Source organism: Mollisia scopiformis (assembly GCF_001500285.1).
Source record: "Mollisia scopiformis unplaced genomic scaffold LY89scaffold_26, whole genome shotgun sequence".
NCBI classification, from domain to species: Eukaryota; Fungi; Ascomycota; class Leotiomycetes; order Helotiales; family Mollisiaceae; genus Mollisia; species Mollisia scopiformis.
In genome coordinates, this window is record NW_017263606.1 from 80,396 (window position 1) to 104,087 (window position 23,692).

Here is a 23,692-nt window from a genome sequence, read left to right on the forward strand (position 1 = left end):
GAAAACCCCCGGATCAAAAAGCGATTGAATAGGAAGAGCAATTCATATTCGGAGAAACTAGACCAGAAGGACATAATCATGAAACTCACTATGAAAATGCGATGTGCAACAGACATGCTAGTTCTTCTAGAAGCGTACTATCAATGGATATAATTTCCCGCTCATCTGCTTCACTGGATAATGTGCCACGTGCCCACGTGCTGCCTTGACGCAGCTGTGCATTGACGATCGAAGATTCACTGAGGCTCCATTGAGAGGGGATGTCATATTATTCGTCATATCCTAATTTTATACAAGCCACAGTATTGCCCTTTTCTGTGAGGTATCCTCCAGCCTTGAATGCTGCAAAGCAATGCGTACTCAGAACGCCTTTGCCCCCAAAGCTATTGAAGAAGGTAGAGTGTCGGTAGCTATGACAACAGAGAAGAGTTGCTAATGTGCAACATATGAGTACATGATGGGTACAGGAGAGGTCTATGCAAGCCGCCCGCAAACGCTAAAAATCAAAGGATTGGTGCCTTTACAGGCTTTTCACGGCTTCTTCTCGCCCTCTGTGGGCTCACCCTCCGCTGGCTTAGGCTCAGATGTCTCGCCTGACTCAGCACGAGCCTTGTGCATCTTGTCGAACAAGTTCAAGCTCGCCATTTGGAGCTCGTCAGTCTTCTCCTTCAGCTCGGCGGCAGTAGCGGTACCCTCGCCGGACTGGCTCTTGCTGACAAATTCACGAAGAGTCGTGATCTTCTCACGGATTTGGTCAACCTCAGTCTTGTCAAGTCTGTCTGCGAACTCGTTCAAGGCCTTCTCGGTATCATTGAGAACGCTGTCAGAGCGGTTGGCAGCTTCGATGGATGCCTTTCGCTCCTTATCTTGCTCGGCATATCGCTCAGAGTCATCGACCATGTTCTGGATCTCCTCATCGGAAAGACCAGAGCCAGAGGCAATGGTAATAGATTGATCCTTGTTGGTGGACTTGTCCTTAGCGTGTACGTGAACAATGGCATCGGCATCGATGTCAAATGTGACCTCGACTTGGGGAACACCTCGGTGTGCAGGTGGAATGCCAGTAAGCTGGAAGTTGCCGAGCATCTTGTTGTCACGAACAAGTTCACGCTCACCCTGGTAAACCTTGATCTCTACAGCAGTCTGGAAATCGGCAGCAGTTGAGAAGACCTGTGACTTCTTGGTTGGGATGGTGGTATTTCTGTTGATCAGACGCGTGAAGACACCTCCGAGCGTCTCAATACCAAGTGAGAGAGGAGTAACATCCAACAGAAGGACATCGGTGACGTTGCCAGCAAGGACACCTCCTTGAATAGCAGCACCCATGGCGACAGCCTCATCAGGGTTGACTGACTTGGCAGGGTCTCTACCAAAGATGCTCTTCACGGACTCGGCAACCTTTGGCATGCGGGTCATACCACCAACTAAGATGACTTCCTGGATGTCGGTTGCCTTGAGATTGGCATCCTTCAAAGCCTTTCGTACAGGGTCCACGGTGCGGCTGATCAATGGCTCGACCAGCTTCTCGAGTTGTGAACGGGAAAGCTTCATGTTAATGTGTTTTGGTCCAGAGGCATCAGCGGTAATGAAGGGAAGGTTGATATCGGTTTGCATAGAAGATGACAGCTCGATCTTGGCCTTCTCTGCAGCTTCACGAATTCTCTGGATGGCCATACGATCGCTCGAGAGATCGAGGCCAGAATCCTTCTTGAATTGTTGAACCAAGTGGCGGACCAAGTGGATATCGAAATCTTCACCTCCCAAGTGGGTATCACCGTTGGTGGACTTGACCTCGAAAACGCCCTTTTGTATCTCGAGAACTGAGATATCGAAAGTTCCTCCACCAAGATCGTAGACTGCGATGATCTTGTCCTCATCCTTCTCAAGACCGTAAGCAAGAGCGGCGGCAGTGGGTTCATTGACAACACGAAGGACGTTGAGACCAGCGATTTGACCAGCATCCTTGGTAGCTTGTCTCTGGGAGTCGTTGAAATAAGCAGGGACGGTGACGACGGCGTTCTGGATTGGCTTGGTGAGGTAAGACTCTGCAGTCTCCTTCATCTTTTGCAGGACGAATCCACCGATTTGAGATGGAGAATACTTCTCGCCTCGAGCCGAAACCCAAGCATCTCCGTTGCTGTGTTGAACAATTTTGTAAGGGACCTCCTTAATGTCCCGTTGAACTTCAGCATCTGTGAATTTTCTGCCGATGAGACGCTTGGTGGCGAAGAGAGTGTTCTCTGGGTTTACAACTGCTTGACGCTTGGCAGAGACACCAACCAATCTCTCTCCATCTTGTGCGAATGCGACTACCGAAGGTGTTGTTCGAGCACCTGCAAAATGTTAGGGGGCGGTGACAATGGCTTGATAACAACTTGCTTACCTTCAGAGTTCTCGATAATCTTGGCTGTCTGTCCCTCCATGATGGCTACAGCAGAGTTGGTGGTACCTGGATGATGAGATATGTGAGCATGCGATCAACTCCTATAAGTAGAGTACTGAGGCGACTTACCCAAGTCAATACCAATGACTGGGCCCCGGACCTTCTTGTCGGCATCATCTGCATATCTTCGAACAAACGACGAACCCAGTGGTTTACGGAAAAGGGTTTGTGATCGTGTGGCGGAAGATGTAGCTCGGGGAAGCTGTTCAAAAGTCAGTTGATGCAATGGAACATAATGGATCATGCATCAGGAAAACAACTTACAGCTCTCGATAATCTTGAGGCCAACATATTTGCAGTCGCGAAAGGACAAAGGAATTATCTAAGGAGGAGGTTGATGGGGATGAGGAAGTTGATGAGAAAAGGAGTGATGGTTTGGAGAGATGCGGAAGGGGAGAAAATGATCGAATCAATGGAATATAGAAAAATTTCAAGCCGGCGCTAGCGTCAAAAAAGAACCAAAAGTGGAGACTTAACCCGAGCTCGATCGAATATCAACAACCGGAATACTGAGGCACCTCTGCATAAAATCACGAGCCACCAGAGCCACATTGCTGCTCTCCACCCTAGCCTGACGTCGTTGTCGCGGTTGCAAAACATTATCTGTTAATCATTGGAAGAAGCAACAGCACTCAGCTTCGATGGCGACTACGTGATACTTGCATCAAAAAGTCACCGACTACAACTTCGAAATTGTCTATATCTGCTGCTGGAGGTGCACATTACTATCAACGGTTTCATTCATGCTCACCATTCATCAAAGCGCATGGCAGCTATGGCTGTGAAATCCGAAAGCTTGTAAGCTTGTACAACAATTCCCCGGGCGTTTGCATACTGATTATTGCTAGACATCATGCCACCGAGGCTCTCATTCTTCCCCAACCTCGAAAGTTCTACCGCGCTGCCGTAGAAACAAGGTCCGTTCAAACAGCGCTCTTTAGTAAACATGAACTGATCACAACAGTCATTGGCAGCTTCGGTCCCTCATTAGCTCTCCTGAATCCCACATTGTATACTATCCATCTGGATCCGAAGTCTTCTCTTTGAATACCAAAACACAGGAGCGCGAAGTCATTGCGAAGCTCCCTTTTCTTCCCCGATGTCTCATAGCATCGAAGGATTGGTTATGCTGCGGCGCGGAATCAGGGCAATATGTTTCGATATCTCTGAAAGATAGAGCAGAGGATCGGAATTTGATATTCAGTGGAGAAGCGGACCCCGATGAACGACTACCTCTGGACCTTGATCCTACGAGACGATCCACAACTCGAGAAGCAAATTCCTCTATACGAAGGTCTCCGAGTCGCCCTCTTCAACCAACCCCAATAAAGATAGGAACTGAGATTGTCAATTGCGTGACTCTCTGGAGCCCAGGGGAGATGGTATCCGAAAAGGCATACGACATACCAGTGGCCGTAGTAGCAAACAATGATTGCACCGTCTCAATTGTCAATGTTCGAGATTCCGAAGTGCTTGAAAAGTTGACATTGCCCGACTTTGTCAACCGGTCTGTTATCTCTCCAGATGGCGAAATACTTGTCACGATATGTGATGATCCATTTCTCTACATCCATCAAAGAACCGAGAAGATTGGATTTAGAAAGCAGCGATTCGGTACCAAGGATGTGCAACGTTATGAGTGGGTGTTGGCCGGCAAGATCCAATTGGAAGGACAGCGGACAACCGACAAGTCAGAGAATAGGGGAAGTTTCACAGCATGTTTTTCACCTTCAGGGAGATACCTGGCTGTGGCAACTCAATACGGCGTCATATCCATTTTCGATGCTCAGCGGTTAACGGACCATGACTCGTTACTGGTCATATTCACGACCTCAAGGCCAGGTGCATCAAACGGTGCTGTTCGATCAATGGAATTTTCGCCAGCACCATTTGACCTTCTAGTAAGTGTTCTCAGCCATCGCCGAGATGAAGTCTCACAAACACGGTTGTCTGTTGAAACAATTATGTCCTTCATAACTAGCTTAAGATGGGCAATCGTGGCACAAGTGCTGTGCATGCTAACTTTCCTCAGGCGTGGACAGAACACAGTGGTCGAATAGGGGTCGCTGATGTTCGATCTCTTTTCTATTCTCGGCAGCTGATCAGAATAAACTCAGATGGTGAAGGAGTAGAGACGGTCAATGTCTCGGATAGACGTACCGAATCCTTCATCGATCCTCGACTACTCAATGTCCGTAATGAGTCGCCTTCATCGCACAGCAGCACTCCTGATTATCTCGGATTAGACCTTGAGAGGAGGCAATTGAGACATTTGACTCGAGAGATGTTAGATAGGCATCATACACCAGTGACTGTGGAAGAATTGGAGGTCCTTCAAGCCCATCGAATTGCCCGTCGTCAAAGAGACGCAGCGAATGCAGCACGCGAAGCTCTTGCAGAAGGTTCAGGCCGATGGAGTGCATGGGGAGACGGTCAGCGTTCGTCAACAGCTAGTGGTGAAGGACCTGGAAGCACTAGTCGACGAATCTCAACTAGCGGATTGCCTGCCGCTCTACGAGAGTTCGTAAATCCTGACCGAACTGCTGCATCATTTAGATCATTTATCAACGAACGAAATCGTGAGAATGAGAGACGGAGTCAACTGCAACAAGAACCTAGACGACGAGCCTCAATGATCTTGGCAGCCGCCGAGAATGCGATTGAGCGGGAAACTCTAGGCACAGGAGCCCGACCAAGTAATGACACGTCTACTACACTCGAACGGTTGACCTTGACACCTTCTCGTCTAGAGACTTTTGGTTCTGACTCGCCAAATAATCCGTGGGCGGAGATTGATGCTCTATATCGGTCACGATTTCCTGGAGATCCACCCTTGGACAGATCGACCAGGCTTCGAGTTGAGGTAGCAGCTGATGAGGAGCCAAGAGATTTTGCTCACCGATTAAGGCAGCCCTGGCGGCCCTTGGATGATCTCGGTTCTGGAACAGGAATAATCCCTGGCGGAGGAGGGCTTCGGGCACCTGAAACTATGGGTTGTGCCTGGAGCTCGGATGGCAGGATCTTGTAAGTTTTTCTGCTCTCCATATTCGTGTGATACTAACTTCAATTAGATACGTTGGGGCTCAGGATGGCATTCACGAGTACCACGTGAACGTCCCTGCACGAAAGAAATTTCCCAGCCTTGTAATGCGATAATATTGGTTTGGCGGGCGTCCGGGAGTTTTGGCCTCTTTCTGAACGTGTATTGTTACCCATATTTGGAAATTTCGAAAAGTGGCGGAACCTTCTGCTAATGCGCTTCCATCGAAGTCGGTGCTATGAAGTTTTGCACATAGGAGAGATGCGGTGGATTCCATGACCCTTAGCACATAGGACGGATGCATCACGGTGAGTTTATGACAGCAATCAATAGCGACATAATGATATGGCCTTCAATACAAAAATTGAAACAGAAACTCTCCTGGTTGACGTGACCTCGCTTAAGAAGTAAACAAACTTTCAATATCCCATAAAAAAATCTCAACCACTCAACCAAAACGGATATTAGTTTCAGGAAGCAAAAACTCGGATCTCACCTGTCGATAAGGGGAGATCGTAGAAAACTTGCTCGGTGTCGGGTGCAATTTTTGAAGTCGCGTTGTGGCGTGTATTCGTAATGGCGTGCCTAAGCCCATCTGGAGCTGTCAACTGAGTTAACAGTATATTAGCATCCTTTGGTTTCCGGGCTTAGTGGCAGAAAAATGCTTATTTGAATCTATTAAGTAGAGCTCAGATTAGCGAATTAGGTATGAGGAGAGTGACGTCGGTCTAGCGCGATGTGTGCTTATCAGAAGTCGAGCCACAGATACTTTTCTGCCTACGTAGCTACCACTTCGACTATTTTGAATTTGGATTGAGAGCATCGTCTTTTAGAAAATGTCTATTGCCTGCTACGCTTCTTAAGTCTAGACTTTAACTTTAAACATAAATACCCAGGTACCACTTTCATGCTCCTATATCTACATCATCTCAACACCCACCAGCCCAACCCACCATCAATCACCCATACAACAACCTCTCCACCATCTCCCCAATCGCCAAACTGCTCGTCAACCCAGGACTCTCAATGCCCAGCAAATTCACAACCCCCTCGTACCCATCCTCCTTCCGAATCACAAAATCCGCAAACCCCTTCCCGCTCGCGACCGCGCTATTCTTCCCCAACTTCGGTCTGATCCCCGCGTAATCGGGGACGATACTCTCTTCCTTGATGCCGGGGAGGTATTTCTTGATAGCTGCTATAGCCTCGGGCAGTCTGGCATCATTGACTGCTAAGTCGGTGGGGCAGTCGACCCATTCGACATCAGGGCCGAATCTGATCCTGCCGCTGATATCGAGCGTGAGGTGGGTTCCCAGGCCGCCTGCGCCGGGTTCGGGGGCCGGGTAGATGAGATGCGTTGTGCTGGGCGAGGAGGCGGAGTAGGAGAAGTAGTTTCCTTTGGCGTAGTATTGTGTTTGGTGTCTGCTGGAGGGTAGGATCATGTTGTTGATATCGCAAGCTCCTAGGCCGGCGGAGTTGATGATGACTTCAGCGGTGAAGGTTGTTTCTTCTCCGGTGCTTTTGTCTTTGGTTGTTACTTCCCATCCTCGGCTCCCTTTCTCACCGAGGTGATCAATTCGGGTGACAGGACTATTCAATGCTACGTCTCCGCCTTTGTCTTCGAAATCCCCGAGCAGGAATTGCATGTATGAGTGTGAATCTAAAATTCCCGTCGTAGGACTTTCCAAGATGCCAGTTTTGGCTTGGACGAATGGTTCTTCTCTTGCGGCTCGTTCTAAAGAGACGAATTCCGTGGGAACGCCTTCGATGGACCTGGTGAATTTGTGTACCTTGACGAGTTCTTCCCATTGTTGGTGCGTTTGAGCCACGATCCATTTCCCCATGTTACGGTGGGGGATGGAGTATTTCTGGCAGAGGGCGTAGAGGAGTTGACGGCCCTGTATACAGAGCTTTGTCTTGATGGAATCGGCTCCATAGTATAACCCAGCATGGATGACCTATCATTCCTATCAATTCCGAGATCACTTAAGACTTTGGGGGAAGAATGACTTCTGAGTTCCTCGAACTGGTTTCTTGGCCCACCCCACCATTTCTCTCAATGAGAAGAGTGCTCGTTCCTTCTCGAGCGGCCAATTGTCTCGCAATAGCTAACCCGACAGCACCTCCACCAATGACCTATTCTCAATTCTATCAGCCCTGACTCATCACAAGACGAGTATATACTGACCGCATGGGTAAAATCAGCCTCCCTCACAGCACTCGTAGCGAAACCCCTCCATCCATACTTCACAATTACTTGGCGACGCAACGCACTTGATAGCATTTTATTGACCGTGAGGAAGTGACACAAGAGGTTACATTTAGAACTGTATGTTGTGTTACCGCGATTTCTTGCATGATGCAATCAACTAAGTGGATTTGGGTGGACCGCGGCGCCGGTGCATGGATCGGCACGTTGAGGCTGAAAGGTGGGGTCACCATCGCTTTGATTTTAACTACAACGGTAATAACAGGGGGTAGATTAGATGTGTGTTCCTTCTGGCGTCTTACGTATATATATTGTAGTTAGTTTTCATATGAGTAACTGGCCGCGCAAGTCTAAGGTGATAGAGATTTGAGGATGGGAATATACGAGAAGGCAAGACAAGGTAAAATCCTTGTCCGATCACTGACAATATTTCACAGATTATGATCGAGACAATTACTCGATCCCTGCAAGAAATACAGAATGTAATAATTCCATTGCTATCATTACTCTTTCAGCACGTTCTCGAATGTCCTGTCCCAGTGATGCGCTATTCATTCCTCACTCCAAATACCTGACCCTCCAAAACGCCATCATGATATTCATGCAACTCCCGCTTGATTACAGGTCCCAATTTATGGCTAGCCGCAAACCTTGTAGCGCCATTCCGCAAGCATCATTAAGACTTGGCATGGTTACACTTTTCACTCCTCTTTGACTTCTCCTGCTACAGCAGGTATCGGAGTAGTGGTTGCTGGAGATATGCTTGGGGCGGACAGCTCAGAGATGGATTCTGAGCGGAGTAGTTGTGAAGGGGTGGCTGGCTCGTGAGTGATAGCCGAGTTCACATGTAATTCACTAACTTGACGTTCTGTTGCTATTGTTAGTTTCGGTCCAGCTGTAAGGATCTACGCTTCGACAGTTCTAAGGTAGCATACCTAATTCTCTGATCCTCTGGCGCAGCATCTGGTTCTCTCTGATCATCATCTGAGTCTCGGCCTGATAGAAAGCGCTCTCATCGCGTCCTGCCAGGCTGAATGGCTCACCCTCCCCGCTGATCGAAGTTGACCTGAGTCTAGGTGATGCTGTTCGGCTTGGGGTTCTGGATCGTCGTTGCTGAAGGTCGGCGCGAGCTAAGTCGAAAGAGCTGCGAGGATGCAGAGCAGCGCTTGGAGAACGTGGCGTAGACACGGTTGACTGTTGCTGGACACCAGCAGTCGAGAAGGACATTGAACGTTCAGATGTCGGAGTGAACTCATCAATGACGGGAGGCGTAGCATTGCTCTGACCAGAAGCTGCCTGCAATTGCTGGAGCTGCTGTTGTTGAGCGCGGATCATTTGAAGTAAGCGATTCTACATAAGTCAAAGTTAGCTTAGATGTTCCCGTCTGCAGTAATGAGCGCCAGGAATATACAGGCTTCACTTCATCCAAGTACAAAAAGAATAACATACAACTTGTGCCTCTTGTTCCTGCTCTAATTCTTGGTGGATCTCTCCCAGACTAGGTGCGCGGAAGTGCTGAGGGAGCTGGGGTTCACCACTTGAAGTGATCGGCGAAGCTTGCATTGATTGTGGACTGGCTGTGCGATACACAGGTGTTCCCTCGTGTACCATCTCTCCAGGCGGTGGCATGGTAGGATCGTTCAGCTGCAAGCTCATCAAGACCGTGGACCGTCTTCTGCCAGGATGCGATGATTGCCGATTTCTGGCAATCGAGCTGCTGTTGGAGTTGCCTATGTAAAAATTTCGGTCAGCATCTTCTCCAAGCAAGCACACGTTTTGCAGAATGGAGGGGTACGAAATGTGGGGCGCTCTCTATTGTCACCCAACTTTGGCGGGGTTATAGAAATATCTGGAGTTCTGGGGATATCTCAAGCCCGAGTTGAAATAGATCTCTCAATAGAAGGGCTTGAACTTACGTCTTGAATCTTCGTGTTGCAGCCCAGCGTTGACAGCAGCAGCTGCCTGCAGAGATGTCGATGCTGAGCGCGGGGATGGAGAAGGGCTTTGGCCTCGCAAAGCTGTGCCCTCACCAGCGGTCATGGTGCGTGTCATGTTTGGAGATCCAGAGGTTGATCTTGATCTTGAAGGTGGAAGAGAGTTCAGGTCTGGAGCCATTGCAAGAGAATATATGGTCCAGGATTAGGACAGGTGGACGCTGCCGGATAGAGAAGGACGCCGCCAAGGTGCAAAGGGAACAAATCGGAGGCCAGACAGCGCAGGGTATTGGTGGAAAGGAAAGAATGGAGGATGACGGTTGCTACTTAGCTACTGTAGGTGGTTGAGAAAGATCTCACAAACAGGTGTCGAACGAGGAGTGAAGCGTGATCTCGAAGACTTTCCAGCCTTTCTGTGCAGCCGGTGACGATAGCTCGCTTGATACTACGGCAGGGGGGAGGGACGATCGAGCTTCAGGGTCCTTCTCCATTTGTGAAATTCGAGAACACCAAAATGTCCTATACCAACTCCAGCATTGCACACTACTACATCGTCTGTTCTTAATTAGACTTCGGTTCTGACTTATCAAGAAGCTATTCTACGTCCTCATTCAAAAATCTTAGGTATAAACTTAATATGTTGTGCGCAATACTTTACATTTTGTGAATCTGGGCCTTGTCGCAAAATCGGCCACGAATTTCACCTACGGAGATCCACCAACACCAACTTCTTTCTTCCTCCTCCTCTGCGGTTGGCAACGGCCAGCTTCTGTCAAGCTCTCAAGCCACCGAGCTAGATCCAGTCACAAGCCAAGTGGAAGAAGTTGAGATCCGGGTCACGAGATCTATTCGGTCTGATCATGATTGGCCCTTTATTTTCCGCTCTTCTCATCTCCTCTCTTCCGCAAAGCGGCGTCTCACGACCATCATCACCACATCACCCCACCAAGGAGGCACATCGTCGAGGCCAGCGCCTGACCTTGAAACTCCGCCGTCCGCGAAGTCGGACGACAATGTGGCAATCTCTCGCCTCCAGCAGTCAAATCAGAGTCATCGGTCAGTCAGACGCTCTCACTGTGGCGTTGGTGATGACATCGTCACTTTACCATATGGTACGGCTGCGTGGTACGGTAAGGTGAAAAGTTGCAGCATCCAAGTACCGGGACTATTCATCGTTTCCCGACCAACATTTATTTGTTGATATACTTATGCTTTCAGAAAACAATTGTCCTTTGTTAAAGCTTATGTGGCCGCTCATTATTGATTGGGATCTTCGAGAAATGCAGGATGTTGAACACGAATAATTAATTTCAGTCTCCAGGTTCAGCTCGACGGGAAGACCCAGTGAAGACGACCCGACTTTTGACATCAATCAAGCTCCACTCATAACCAAGAGCGCGGTCAACAGTCGACACCACCTCCACCGCCACCACTGCAGCTCGCTGGGCGAACTTTCGAAATGACGAGAATTGACAAGAATCACAATCGATCCAGGTCGATAGGGAGGGCTAGCACTGGATCTCAACGTCAAACCAGACACCGCATGCGGTCTTGCAAAGAAAACTCTCCCTTATCAGTTAGAATCGGCAATCTCCCGACTTAGGTAGCCATCCGTATGGTCCATATGGTCGGCTTGCATTGCTTCAGAGTGGATCATTGCCCTGCTGGATAGACAATCCGAAGCGCACCCGTCAAAAGCAAAAAAAGGTTCCTCGTTCAATCTTCGAGGTGCTTGGACAAAGAAACTTAAGGAGCACAGACGGGAGAGCACAGGACATAAGAAGGACCCCTAGTTGATAAGACAACCCCGGTATCTTAACGTCAGCCTTCGGAGAGATGAAGAAGGGAAAACGGTCGTCGGGAGTTAAATTTGATGCTCTCGAGTCTCTCGAGTCCCCTTTGAGCCTCGAGGCGGGTCAATTCACCATGGTTTTAACCCTTTACAGAACAAAGTTTACTTCGAAGTACATTCGTTTTGAAGCAAAACACACTTGGGGTGCCGACAGGAGTCCGGCAGAGTTTCCCTCAGCCACTCCGTCGATTGTACAGCAGACTGTCGCAGTCGCGAAATCGAGACGCGGGCTGGGCTGCAGGAGCAGGAGCAGTGTGCAGTTAACCCGGATTGCCTTTGCATACGTAGTGGAGGTCTGATGCGGGAAACCTGTACCTGGCATTAGGGCACCTTAATGGCCGCGTGAATGTTCCAAATTTCAAGCCACACGTGGAGGCCGCGGGCGGTCACAGGGACGGCGAATGCAAAACCACTGCGTGTCAATATGAGACGGCGAGATGTAGTCATACCTCTGCGCGATTCTGTCATAGCTCGATGCGATGCTGAGAATAACCAGACCTATCAACGCGTGGAAGGGTATAAGAATTGAGGCAGGGTTCGTTATTCCGGCTGGGCTCATGGATGTTGGGGGGTAGAAAGGGTTCAAGGAAAAGTGTCACTAGCAGCGTAGTAGCAGGACAAGGTTTCCTGTGGACTCAGTGCGAGACGGCTAACGTTCACTCGCTGCAGCAAAAAGTCACCGCGGCCCCGGCTCTGCCTTCCTGGTCCTTGCTGGGAAGAAGTCTTCACTCCACTTACAGACGTCTGTGCGGACGCGGTGGGAACGGTGGGCGTGAGCCTTGGATGGTGAGATGCGCGTGGAGTGTGTTTTTCTCCGTCTTGTTTCTCTCATCGTTCACTCACTCACTTACTCACTCCCCTTGACGATCTGCTTCACGACACTGCTATTGTTATGCCATCATTGCTTTTGCAGCCGCGGTGATCCTGACTCTGGCTGCATCTGCAGTCTTCCATTTTTCTTGCTATCATTTCGACACAAAAAGGCCTTGTTTTTGTCCCCATATCGAGATGGAATCCTGCACATAAGTCGGCCTCGTCCCATGCTATGCATCCTGCCAACCATACATTCATTACACGAAGTTTTGCTTTATGACTTATCGTTTTCGACTAGAGACTCAATTGCCCATCATTTGTTGCGCATTTATTATTAGCTTTTCACCTGCACGCTCACGGCTGCTGACCTGACCCCTCTACGACTCGAAACACACACATTCTCTTATTCGGGCGCATGCGATTTGCGAAAGGACCCCAGATCTGCAGATCCGGGATCATTTGTTTCAAAACATACCGAACCTCACTGGCAGAAGCACCTCATATATTCGGCCTCTTGCAATGGCTATTGCCAATGACGATCGCTCCTTCATGGAGCTTGACCCTCCCGAGGGGTTTCAAGCCCTTCAAGACAGATTCTCTTTCAATCGTCGCACACGACCACCCCCAATGGATATTTCTGTAGGAAACATAGGTGGAAGTAGGGTGCCATTGAGACAACCAAAGATACAAAGGAAGGATTCAAAGGGTGGACTGCGGGGGATGTTTACTCGCACCAAAAACGAGAAATCGGCAGTCTCGCCTGTTCTTGAGGAAGCCCCCGCGTCGGCAATGTCAGAAAGGACTATGACGGCCGTGGCTGAGGCCAGTATACCTCGAAGTATGGATGTCCCAAGAACGAATACTCTTCCCATACCAAATACACCTGCTACCCCAGCGAGACCGACAAATATGGGATCACGCATGAATCTGAGAGCAAAGTCGCAGAGATCGGTGAAAACTGGAAAACCAAGTCCCAAATCCTCAAAGTCTTCGACCAAGTCTTCGCCGAGAAGACCTCCACGGACTTCTACAACATGGGATCCGCCTCCCCTTTTTCAAGCCTACCCTCAAGCTATAAAACACGCTACTCTTTCCGCGTCTACACTTTCAAGTGATGCTATACTCCGTATGAGCAATCACAAAAGAACCAACAGTCTCAGAGACGAAATTGCCCAGACTGGAAGTATCGACGGAGCAGATCAGAATGGCGTTGCTAAGAAGTCGGACAAGGCAAAAAGTAAACATCGAAGGCAGATCTCTGGCTCCATCTCAAAAGCAGAATGGACTCAGAAGATTTTTGTCCTCGTGACCTCGGGTTATTTACTGCAGTATTCGGGGGAAGGCTCTTTCGATCGACTGCCGGAAAAGAGTAAGAATTTCTCCACTATCGTTGATTTTATGGACAATCTCTTCTTGCATGTGTTGACTAAGTTCTCGAGAGATGTCCACTTAGAGCAACTTTTTCTTTTAAAAAATACTCTGGCAAGACGCTGACTTCTTTTTGCAGTGTTACAATTGGGGAGGGACTCTGTGGCTTTTGCCAGCGACGTTATACCTGGGAAGCATTGGGTCTTGCAAATTTCTCAAGCAATGGACCCTGACGGTAAGCAATCATTCCTCACACACAGAACTGTTACTTCAAATTATATTTGGTGGATCAGCTCCCCTTTATTAGACTTTTCGACAAGTGCATTGAGCGGATTTCTGGCTTGAAAACATTTGAGACTGACTCTCCTCAGGCACACCAGCTTCAGACTCACGGTCGTTGCTCTCAAGGCTTGCTTTTAGAGGGGCAGATTATCGCAGAACGGCAACAAGCCTCTTGCTAGTTTTGAACAGCGCTGAGGACATGGATTCGTGGTTAGCAATCGTACGAAGGGAGATTGAGGCATTAGGAGGCAAGAAGCACGTCTCGGAGACCGGAAAACCCAAACCAGATGACAAGATTATGCAACTCAAAGCACAACCAAGTCATCGATACTTGGTTGCCAGAGATCCAGATCAGTTTTCTAATCCAGCATCCCCACAACTGCCTTCCTTTGGTCCACCTCCTTGGGTGAAAGAAAAAGACGATGAACTCCAGCAAAGACTAGAAGAAGCAGTTTCTGCTATGAATCAACCACCATCAATACGGCCATCGACAGGACATCAGTCCATGACAAATAGCATCGCGTCCCAGGATGGACGGCAACTGGACAATTTGAGAGACAGCAACAGATTTTCATACATGTCGTCTGGTCAAAGAACGTTGATCACTTCCCAAGGTTCATCGCCAGCCACATCACCTACACGGAACAGTGCTCCCAGCTTTGATGAGACCCCAAAAGTATCGATAGAAGATATTCGGTTGAGACCCAATGCTTCTGCGATCAACGAACGCAGAAGATCCATGCAGACTATGCACATTCCGATACTTGAAGCACAGCCAAACCCGAAAAGTTATCGGCATTCTACTTATGCAGGAACAGCAAGAACGGCCCGAAGCCACTCCCCTGGGACGCCAAATTTCAGTGTTCCGAACTCATCTAGCAAGCGCTTCTCAACAATGAAGATTGCTACAGCTGACACCCCTCCACTTCCAGCCATAGTAACCAACATCCAAAGTAGACCGAGAGACTCCATTCTCAAAGGGACTCGAAAGGCACCTCCAACAGCCCTTAATGTGACACGACCACTGTCCCCAGTGAAAGATTCCACTTCTCCGAAGCAAACACCCAAGAAAACCCCGGTGATCATCAAGCATCGAAATTCAACCTTTGAAATGTTGCAAACTAAACCTACTATTGTTGAAATCCCGCCGCGATCTCTGGGCCCACTCACTCCTTCACCTACGAAGGAGAATGCACCTCAACCGAACCGGCTATCATCTTTGTTGCCACCTAGCTCTCCTGAATTGGAGCAGGCGGATTTCCAGCTTCCTCGGCGTTTCTCAAGCATGCAAGCACTCCGCGACATCCAAGACGCTCCGACAAGAGCAGCACCAATCCCATCTTTTCGACCCCCTCTCTTGCCAGCCGAACAAGTCTCTTCAGACAGCAGCACCAGTACCATCGGCCGAGGAACCGAGACGGAAAGAGCAAGAGATGTGTCATCTCCGCAGCCAGTTTTAGCAAACACGAAAAGCAAAATCAAACGGCCCATGAGCATGCAAAAACCATTACCAGCAACCCCAATATCGCCAACAATTACCACTAACAGCCGCGCCTCAAGTCTCGGAACCCACACAAACTCTTCCCCTCCAGCATCAAGCCGCACATGGCCTTCTCCCGCGAACTCAATGAACCAACCACCCAACTCCGGCCGTCCATTCTCAATCACATCCACAGCATCAAGCGGGACTTTGAACCGCGGCGCTTTATCACCCATTGGAGCACCAGGCTCCTCAATTGTATTGCTAAGTCCTAGTTTACTGCGAGTAAAAGAGCAAGGGAAGACATTGGTAAACAGGAGGAGCATGCCGCTTCTCAACGGGCCTCCACCTGCGCCACCGCCGGACTGCGCGTTACCTCCTCTACCACCGCCCGGGAGCGCGGGGTCGAAGAGCCCGATTGGTAGTAGAGGGAGTTTGAGGATCTGAGTAGAGTATTTTCTTATGTTTGTCTGTATTATACGAAAAAGGGGGAGGGAGGGAAGGAGGGGTAGTTATACAAGGAGCGAGCAATCGCAGGAGGGTCGAATTAAAACGGGTGTATTTTCTTTTTGTATCTTCTTTGTTCAGAGATGTGTTTTAGCGAGCGAGTGAGCGATGCTTAGGCACTTGTATGTGTATACTAAAGAGAAGGTTGGTTATGTGTGTAAGATTTATAAGATGAGATAATGAATAGAAGATATGAATGTACATCACTGAACTGGAAATTTTGGGGTGGATTTGTTTGCGAATTCAATTTGCTAAAGTTGTCACAATGTTTGTGCAGAGGAGAGACTTTGGAAGGTAGTGAATAAGTCTCCAAGATTATGGATATATGTGGTATCAAAAACCGCTAGGACAAAGGACCAAATGACGGACAATCTTCTTCGATAAATACATGAACTTGAAAGCGTGCAGAATTTCTAGACCAATATCCAACAATTCAAAGAGTGGAATGAATTTCGGGTAGTTTAAGGTAGTGTGATAGTGCTAAACCTGTCCTGGTTTCAATACGCTATGAGGTGTTATTGTGCCGCCTTCCCCGTTTCTCAGATCATCTACTAGAGAAGTGATGCTCAAGGCTGCACAACTTCAAACAGTAGCAGTATATTAAAGTTGTTGAAAACGGCATTAGCAGGATTTATTGACGCCAAAATATGTCTTGGAGATTAACAGAGACGTCCCTATAATACACGTTTCTTTTGCCTATCCAGCCCATTTTCACGCTTCCCCTACCCCGCAATCAAACTTCCTAGTCCTCATCAAACACTTCCTCGACCCTCGGAGCTAGGTTTCTGTTTACTGGAGCTGAGGTCTGCATTTGAGGTGCCGCTGAGGTGGTAGTCGCTTGTGCTGGGAGTGGTTGTCCTGTCATAGCTGCCATTGTAGCGCCTGCGTTTGCAGACCCAGATGCCTTCGACTTCTTCTTTCCTTTCTTCTTTTCCTGTTGAAGCTGTTAGATTAATGCTAGGATAGAGGGAGAGAACTGTATCTGACCTCTTGCCAACCCCATAACGGTCTGAAACTGTCAAAGAACCCAACATCCTCGAAGAGATTCGGGTACAACCACAATCCAGGTGGGACAGCGAAGTACGTGATGCAAAAGAGAATAAGTCTGAAAATCGCCATCACGAAGAATAGACCAATGAGTCCCAGCATACCCATACTCAGATACCAAACACCGAGTCTCATCTTGATGGGCCAAAGTGGGAACATGACAATCGCAAATACAACTGCCAGCGCACCAATAGCGTATAGCTTTTGTTTGAGTTGCGCGCCCTCGTAAAGCCAGACAAAGTGTAGTTCTTCTCGGCATTCTTGCTGTTGCTCGATTTTGACGGTCCAGAGACCCTTCACCCGCTTGGTTTTGTGCGCTCCTGGTGCATGGTCGTGCCCCTCGTGAGGATCGACTTTGGAGACGCGGAGAGCGAGGAGGGACATGGGAAGGAGCTTGAATGTATTTTCGAGGGACGCGCGGTCGGTGATTTCGGGGAGCAGAGGATTCTTCTTGCGGGCTTTGGTATATGCGTCTGATTGCAGAGCTCTGAGAGCACGCTTCACTATTTGGCTTGTGAGGGACTGAATAACACATTGGCAAGGAGTGGCTTACCCTTGAACATATCCTTTCTTTGCCCGTTGAGAATACATGTTCTCGGCTTTAGATCTTGGTTCTTCAGGAAGTTTGCAACAGCGAGAGCTTCTGGCTTCGGAGGGCCAGGTTGAATAGGTTGCGGCTGTCCTTGTTGCGGTTGTCCCTGCTGTGGTTGTCCACCCTGCTGTGCGGCTTGCTGGGCTCTTTGTTGAGCCATCTGCTGTTGCAGTGCTTGTTGCTTCAATTTTTCGACGAACTCTTGTACTGACATTCCATTCTTTGCTGCATCGATGGCCAGCTGTCTTTGCATCGCCTGGATCTGCTCAGGCGTAGGTTTCTGTCCTGGCTGAAGTTGAAAGGGCATTCCAGGGGGACCTCCCTGCGGTGCTTGAGGGCCAGCGCTCGCCATTATCGAAGATATTGTATGTACGTTGTGGAATGTGGAGGCGGAAGAGTGTCTCTTTTTCTTATGTTCAAGGCTGAAATTATGTGTCCAAATGTTAAACGCAACCGTGGTATTTCGGGATTAGCCACTTTGTGGCGTAATCCGAGCATGGTCTGGGGTCCGGCATGTCATAGCTCCTTCTCCTCCGATTAACCTCGATGCGCTAAAAATAAGTCTAATGGCAACGAAACACTTATAAAGGTCTTCTGATATTCAATGAGGGTACATTGCATTCATCTAGTCCTTTCGAAGACTTTTGACTTTTGTCTCTATTAGCCTTCTACATCCAATTGCTCCTTCGGATTATGGTCTGGGATGAGCGTCTGCCTCATACATGAACATTGCTTCCGGCTGCTCCGACGAGGTTCATTCGATGATGACTTAAAGTCAATGTCAGGATTTGGCGAGGACAATGAGTGAGAATTATTCTCTGGGGCCAGGAGTTGAGCCTCAACCTCCATACACGACTGTTTTCCTCGTATGAAGATCCTCGTTACCCCCAGTCCTGACCCACGTGCTAAGGTTCCGTCTGTAGTCGCAAAGAGACTTGGGCCTACAAGTCCCAATTAACTATGTTACAACTCCGGGGGTTTCTTTCACTGCGGCATGTTTTCCGACTCTTCGATTTGAGGATGATAACTCCGCCGATTGCTTCTCAAATCTTCTCGCTTCTGGATTCCGTAGATTCGAGATAGACTTGTATTGGGACCAGGGAAGGAAAGTATGGTCTTTTTGTCCTGTTGAAATACCATCCTCGGTCCAAGACGCTGCCCCTTCCTCGACGACTACCTTGAGTTTCTCTTCGACTTCTCTGTTCAGTAGAACTTCAGCTTCTGAGTCTACTGCGGGATTCACCTCACCCAGTGTCGCCTCCTCGACTTCTGGAAGCGAGAGTAGAGTCACTGCACGACAGGTACTATCTAGTACAGATCCGAACGCAACGGCTATTTTCGCCGCACAATCATCCAGTACCTCTGGGTCGTCCCTGGGACAGACATTACCGTCAATTGCACTTCTACCTAACATATCCAACGAACCTTTGATATCTATAGGCCCGTTTGTTTGCACTACGACTATCAACCTGTCTACTCTTGCAACTCAACTTTTGGATTACATACAAAAAACTCAGACCACTCTGAGTGCCAGTCTCCTATACGTCACTATCAACCTTCATGCCGCTGCGTCCCCTTCTTCACCAGATTCTCCTGCTCCAAGTCCGTCCACTTTGCCTACTTCGTCGGATGCCATTAGCACAATATTCCAGGCGAATCTCTCCTCATTCCTGTATACGCCAATCAATCTGAGAGATGAGCGAGCAAATCTTAACGGCTCTTGGTACCAGGTGAGTGAAGAATACCGGCCAGTCTCTGACTACTACGTGACGGAGACCATCGCAAATGACATCGTCACTACGGAAGATGGATGGCCCTCAGAGAGTTACATTGAGTTCTCTAAAAGCAAGCGTTTATTGTTGGGGTGGGGCAGTATTGATCCGCAGATGTCTGGATACAATTTTACTCTTGATACCGGGACGATCTTTCCAAGTGGCTACATCCAAGAGGTTCAGACCGACCTGAACACGACCAGCGAAGGCAGATTGACACGGGGTTGCTTCCTTCGCAACTCTACCGAGAATTTGGCACAAATCAACTCGTCTTGGGCTGTTGCTACAGATCTGGCGGGATTCGCTTATCCCACAGGCAATTCTTCAGATCTCTTTCCTCTTCTCAACCTAACAATGAACGAAACCAGCTGTGGCATATCCCCTATCTTAAATGTCACTCTGCTCAATGCCACAGCTCACGACAACTACGTACCCTACCAAAATTTCTCCTATGCAACTATATGGTCCTGGGCACCAGGTGAGCCAAAAACCTACAACGGAAGCGACAATGCCTCGCTCTACCGCTGTGCAACATCCAACGTGGACCTTTTCGGGCATTGGGTAGTAGCAGACTGCTCACAGAAATACTACGCCGCGTGCCGAGCCCAAGATGAACCTTATAACTGGACAGTCACAACCTATCCCATCTCGTACGGTTATGCAGACCAAGCATGTCCAGACGGTTACTCCTTTACCGCACCTCGAACGGCACTTGAGAACACCTTTCTCAGCCAAGCCATGGAAGATAACCATCGAGACTATGATGGTCATGGAGCGTGGGTTGATTTCAACAGTTTGGACGTGAAGGGTTGCTGGACGACGGGCGGACCGAATGCAACATGCCCTTACAGCGCTACCTTGGCACAAGAGGATGATCTCAAAAAGAGAATTATTTTGGTAAACTCAAGTTTTCTATGGCAAGAGAAAAGAGTACTAACGAGTCAAGGTTCCTACCGTTGCAGCAATTATCGTGTTGATTATTACTGCTTTGACAGTTTTTGTAAAGGCGGCTGGAAATAGGAAGACTAATAAACGAAGGAAAAAGCGGGCGGATAATGGGTATATATATGAGGGTGTGCCGTCTTAGTATTCAGTGCAATTGGAAAAGGAGCTCAAAGGCGTCAAAAAGAGGACGACATTATGAGAAAGGAATTCGGTCTGGGTTGTATGATATAGAGCAGGACTTCTGCTAGAAGTGTCCAATGAATGTTGTGTAGTATTCGGGAAAACAGAACCTCCATGTATGAATTAGTAATAGTAACTTTGGGTTGTCCGAGCAGCTTTAATTGTTAGTGTACTGTACAGTGAAATCAAGAGCGCATCGCATCCCATCTAATTTTGAAAAGAGCATCCAAATTGATTCCTATCAACGAATTCCCAATTACGCCATCCTTATGTCCATGCCAATGTACCCCCTATCACGAGCTGTGTACTACGCTTTCCTTATTCCACGACGCCAATAACCCATATTTGGTATCCGCACCGAACAGAATTTCTAATGATGAACACCGGCTCCAACATCATCTTCACTTACAACACTGCCGACTTCGGTCCATGTACCTGGTGTACTGACACCTTCACCATCCACACTCATGACATCTGCTTCGCTCGTAGCTCCACTTCGTGGTGCCCAGATTTCCTCGCCTGAACCAGCCAGGGAGGCAGAGTCTGTTGGTGTGGCGAAGCCGCTTCCTGGAACTGAAACATCAGGATCACTGAAAGTAGGTGAGCTAGGACGCACTTCCTGCTGCTGTGGGGTGATGGCTCCGGGAGTGACGGGAAGCGGAGAGTAGAAGCTGTGGTTTGCATTGTCTGCCCAAGCATGAATGGACGCATAAGCCGAGTCGTCTCTATCTGCCGTTGCCATGTTGGTGAAGTTCGTTGTCTCTCCCATGAAGTGATCTTCCATTGTGGGGAAGGAAACCGGAGGATCCGGTACAGGGTCATCGGAGGTATCAATCAACTGTTCAGCGATGGTGGCGGGAGTCTGACGAGATGGTCTTGGGTCTTCATTCGCAGAGTAGATATCCGACATCATTTCTTCCCTCTCAGACATGTCGGGATCCATCAGGCTTGCGTCGATAGCTCGCTGCTCGTCCATCTCGATGTTGTGCTCATCGCCGAATGGATTGGCATAGAAAGACCCTCTGTTCAGACCTTGGACACCTCTGTTTCGGAGCCCTTCCGTCTGATTTGTATCGGTCCCGGTATTGTAGACGTATGTTCCTTTCTCGCCTGATGGGTCCTCGTGAAGGAAATCATCGAAGCTCGATCCACGACTTCTGTTCTCAGGTCGAGTTCCATTCATCTGTCGTTCTTTCTCCTTCTTCTCGAGGTGAACAGCATTCCAGTACATCAACTCCTCTCTCTGACGTTTCTTTGACTCCTCATCTGCGTCGATCCCTGGGTCTGCACCAGCTTGGCTCATCAGGAATCCTTCGGCATCCTCAGGCCGGTTGAAACGAGGCTGCCTAGACTGTGGATTGATTTCATCGCCGAGAGAATGGAGGGCAATTGCTATCTTTCGACGGACATCTTCGGCAAATTGTCGTGCTTGTGGGGATTCGTAAACAGCTATTGCGGCCTGCATATTGTTAGCAGGTGGTCCAACGAGTAGAGCATGGGAACTTACAGCTGCGACAATGGAAACAGCTACAACGACTCCTACGGCGGCAGGGTTAGGAGGCATTTTGTACAAGTTTGAAAGAAGTTTGACTAAATGCGATGAATCGAATGGATGAAGAAGAGGTTCGCAAGTTTATGAATGAACTAGGAACTTGAGGTGAATCAAGTTGCTGCCTCGAGGATTGCGAAGCACAACGCCACCTTGATCTACATCGGGGATAACCTGATAGGCGAATCACATCATGGGACTTGCTGGTGGGCGGTACGCACCTTTAACGACAACGGCTGGCATTTTTAGACCTGACTCCTGTTGAATTGAATGTTAGGAAAAGACAAAGAAAGGAACGGAGGAGAAGAGGTGGGTGTGAATAAGTTAAGTAAGGGCGGAGTGACGACGACGATATATTGCGAGGACCCCACTATCTTTTTCGATAAGAAGGCCACAGTGTGGCTTGGGGTTGTGGCGTCCGCGTCATGAAAGCTTCATTTTCAGACTCATGTTCATTTATGCTACAACTCGAGTGTTCGCCAAGAGGGTGTTAATCCTCCAAATCTGACTCCAAACCTGAGTTCCGGTGAAAGGGGTTTGGCTTTTGTTTGTTAAATGTCAATTGTAGAAATCAACTTGTTACGATTGTTTAAAAGTAATAGCTGAATAGTGCACCACATGCTTGGGAGTAGAATACCCCAAAAATCGGAACATACGAAAATATTGTTCCAGATTTTGCGGAACAATTTAAGTGGGAAAGCAGATTCTTCGAGATAAAAAGAAAAATATATCGTATTGTACATCGCTTTTGCATATTTCGTCCGGCAAATCTAATTCACAATTGGGACATATATTGTCCCACAAACTCTAGAACAATATTATCTATGATCCAATTTCTGCAGTATCCTGTGCTGGATGAATCGAGTCCATGTGCCTGCGACACGAGCAAGAGTACAACTGATCAAGAGCATGAGCAGTATCCACCTGTTACGTTGAAAGGTCTTAAAATATGGTCACATGTCCGTTGTCCCCCTTTTTCTTGGAGCTATTGTAGCCTCGCTTCGGAAAGATGAGGCTCGCATCGTCGTTGGAAAGAAGGGAATTCTTCGCCCGGCAGGTACTATGTATCTGGGCGGTCTTCTATTATGTTGCACGCCCCGTTAAGACCCGAAGACCGTCTCACCATATCGCATCTGCCAATAGTCACTACGGCGCATTTCTCAACCTCAAAATTGACATGCCCATCCTAGGTGAAACTGCCTCGCCAGAACGCCATCTGTCGTGTTAGGAAATGCCTGTGCTTGAATGTTTTGTCGAATTTGGGTTCGGCGTCTTACCTGTAGGGCGGGTGTGACGGGATTTAAACTTTATCGGGATTATGAATCGTTGAGCACTGTTGAGTACTCGGATCATAATGGTGGGAGTTCGGATGCAACATGACATAGTTACGGCCTTGTGTCAATATGTGTCGGGAGATGGTCATACAGCTGAGCGGCATTTGAAGAGCTCTTGGGTGATCAGATAATCCCCCGGAAGGAGGTATAAGTACCAATCTCTCACCTCATGGGACATCCAGTAAGCAACTCATAATCCATTGAGTCTTCAAGCCCTTGTTTTGGCGATTGCCACATAAGTCCTCACTTCCAACATGCCTTCACGTATGACATTGGAGGAACAGCTCTATGAAGCTATGCGAAATGGGAAGGGACTGCCATTCAACATCACCACTGGTGGAGTGA

The 23,692-nt window shown here is 48.5% G+C and overlaps 9 protein-coding genes across 9 annotated transcripts; 4 read left to right on the plus strand and 5 right to left on the minus strand.

Moving 5' to 3' along the window:
- Positions 1-531: 531 nt before the first annotated feature.
- On the minus strand, positions 532-2,734 carry LY89DRAFT_596701 (heat shock protein 70; the record flags this gene model as incomplete). Its single annotated transcript, XM_018209936.1, has 4 exons — positions 532-2,333; positions 2,384-2,449; positions 2,513-2,645; positions 2,708-2,734. The coding sequence occupies 4 exons, from the start codon at positions 2,732-2,734 to the stop codon at positions 532-534; spliced, it is 2,028 nt and encodes a 675-aa protein (XP_018064600.1).
- Positions 2,735-3,035: 301 nt separating this feature from the next.
- On the plus strand, positions 3,036-5,856 carry LY89DRAFT_723506 (uncharacterized protein). Its single transcript, XM_018218825.1, has 5 exons — positions 3,036-3,241; positions 3,292-3,360; positions 3,408-4,344; positions 4,476-5,467; positions 5,515-5,856. Exons 1-5 carry the CDS (start codon positions 3,210-3,212, stop codon positions 5,597-5,599), a joined length of 2,115 nt encoding a protein of 704 aa, XP_018064601.1. The 5' UTR covers positions 3,036-3,209; the 3' UTR covers positions 5,600-5,856.
- A 453-nt stretch (positions 5,857-6,309) lies between these two features.
- On the minus strand, positions 6,310-8,129 carry LY89DRAFT_787317 (mitochondrial putative L-2-hydroxyglutarate dehydrogenase). Its single transcript, XM_018223062.1, has 3 exons — positions 7,672-8,129; positions 7,494-7,619; positions 6,310-7,441 (listed from the first exon to the last, which is right to left on the minus strand). The coding sequence occupies exons 1-3, from the start codon at positions 7,765-7,767 to the stop codon at positions 6,443-6,445; spliced, it is 1,221 nt and encodes a 406-aa protein (XP_018064602.1). The 5' UTR covers positions 7,768-8,129; the 3' UTR covers positions 6,310-6,442.
- Positions 8,130-8,441: 312 nt separating this feature from the next.
- On the minus strand, positions 8,442-9,408 carry LY89DRAFT_537403 (uncharacterized protein; the record flags this gene model as incomplete). Its single annotated transcript, XM_018208116.1, has 3 exons — positions 8,442-8,560; positions 8,628-9,042; positions 9,142-9,408. Coding segments are annotated over 3 exons (801 nt in total), but the record flags the coding sequence as incomplete, so codon positions are not given.
- Positions 9,409-12,153: 2,745 nt separating this feature from the next.
- LY89DRAFT_255139 (uncharacterized protein) lies at positions 12,154-12,752 on the plus strand. The gene has a single exon (XM_018206231.1). The coding sequence runs from the start codon at positions 12,270-12,272 to the stop codon at positions 12,627-12,629; it is 360 nt and encodes a 119-aa protein (XP_018064604.1). The 5' UTR covers positions 12,154-12,269; the 3' UTR covers positions 12,630-12,752.
- A 3,918-nt stretch (positions 12,753-16,670) lies between these two features.
- Positions 16,671-17,781, minus strand: LY89DRAFT_596174 (translocation protein; the record flags this gene model as incomplete). The annotated part of the gene is made up of 3 exons (XM_018209902.1): positions 16,671-16,862; positions 16,916-17,478; positions 17,529-17,781. The coding sequence occupies 3 exons, from the start codon at positions 17,779-17,781 to the stop codon at positions 16,671-16,673; spliced, it is 1,008 nt and encodes a 335-aa protein (XP_018064605.1).
- Positions 17,782-18,367: 586 nt separating this feature from the next.
- LY89DRAFT_626680 (uncharacterized protein) lies at positions 18,368-20,617 on the plus strand (the record flags this gene model as incomplete). The annotated part of the gene is made up of 3 exons (XM_018211116.1): positions 18,368-18,433; positions 18,491-20,236; positions 20,286-20,617. The coding sequence occupies 3 exons, from the start codon at positions 18,368-18,370 to the stop codon at positions 20,424-20,426; spliced, it is 1,953 nt and encodes a 650-aa protein (XP_018064606.1). The 3' UTR covers positions 20,427-20,617.
- A 108-nt stretch (positions 20,618-20,725) lies between these two features.
- On the minus strand, positions 20,726-22,343 carry LY89DRAFT_710629 (uncharacterized protein). Its single transcript, XM_018217844.1, has 2 exons — positions 21,972-22,343; positions 20,726-21,923 (listed from the first exon to the last, which is right to left on the minus strand). The coding sequence occupies exons 1-2, from the start codon at positions 22,026-22,028 to the stop codon at positions 20,835-20,837; spliced, it is 1,146 nt and encodes a 381-aa protein (XP_018064607.1). The 5' UTR covers positions 22,029-22,343; the 3' UTR covers positions 20,726-20,834.
- Positions 22,344-22,783: 440 nt separating this feature from the next.
- On the plus strand, positions 22,784-23,613 carry LY89DRAFT_689544 (uncharacterized protein). The gene has a single exon (XM_018215925.1). The coding sequence runs from the start codon at positions 23,023-23,025 to the stop codon at positions 23,239-23,241; it is 219 nt and encodes a 72-aa protein (XP_018064608.1). The 5' UTR covers positions 22,784-23,022; the 3' UTR covers positions 23,242-23,613.
- The last annotated feature ends 79 nt before the right edge of the window (positions 23,614-23,692 follow it).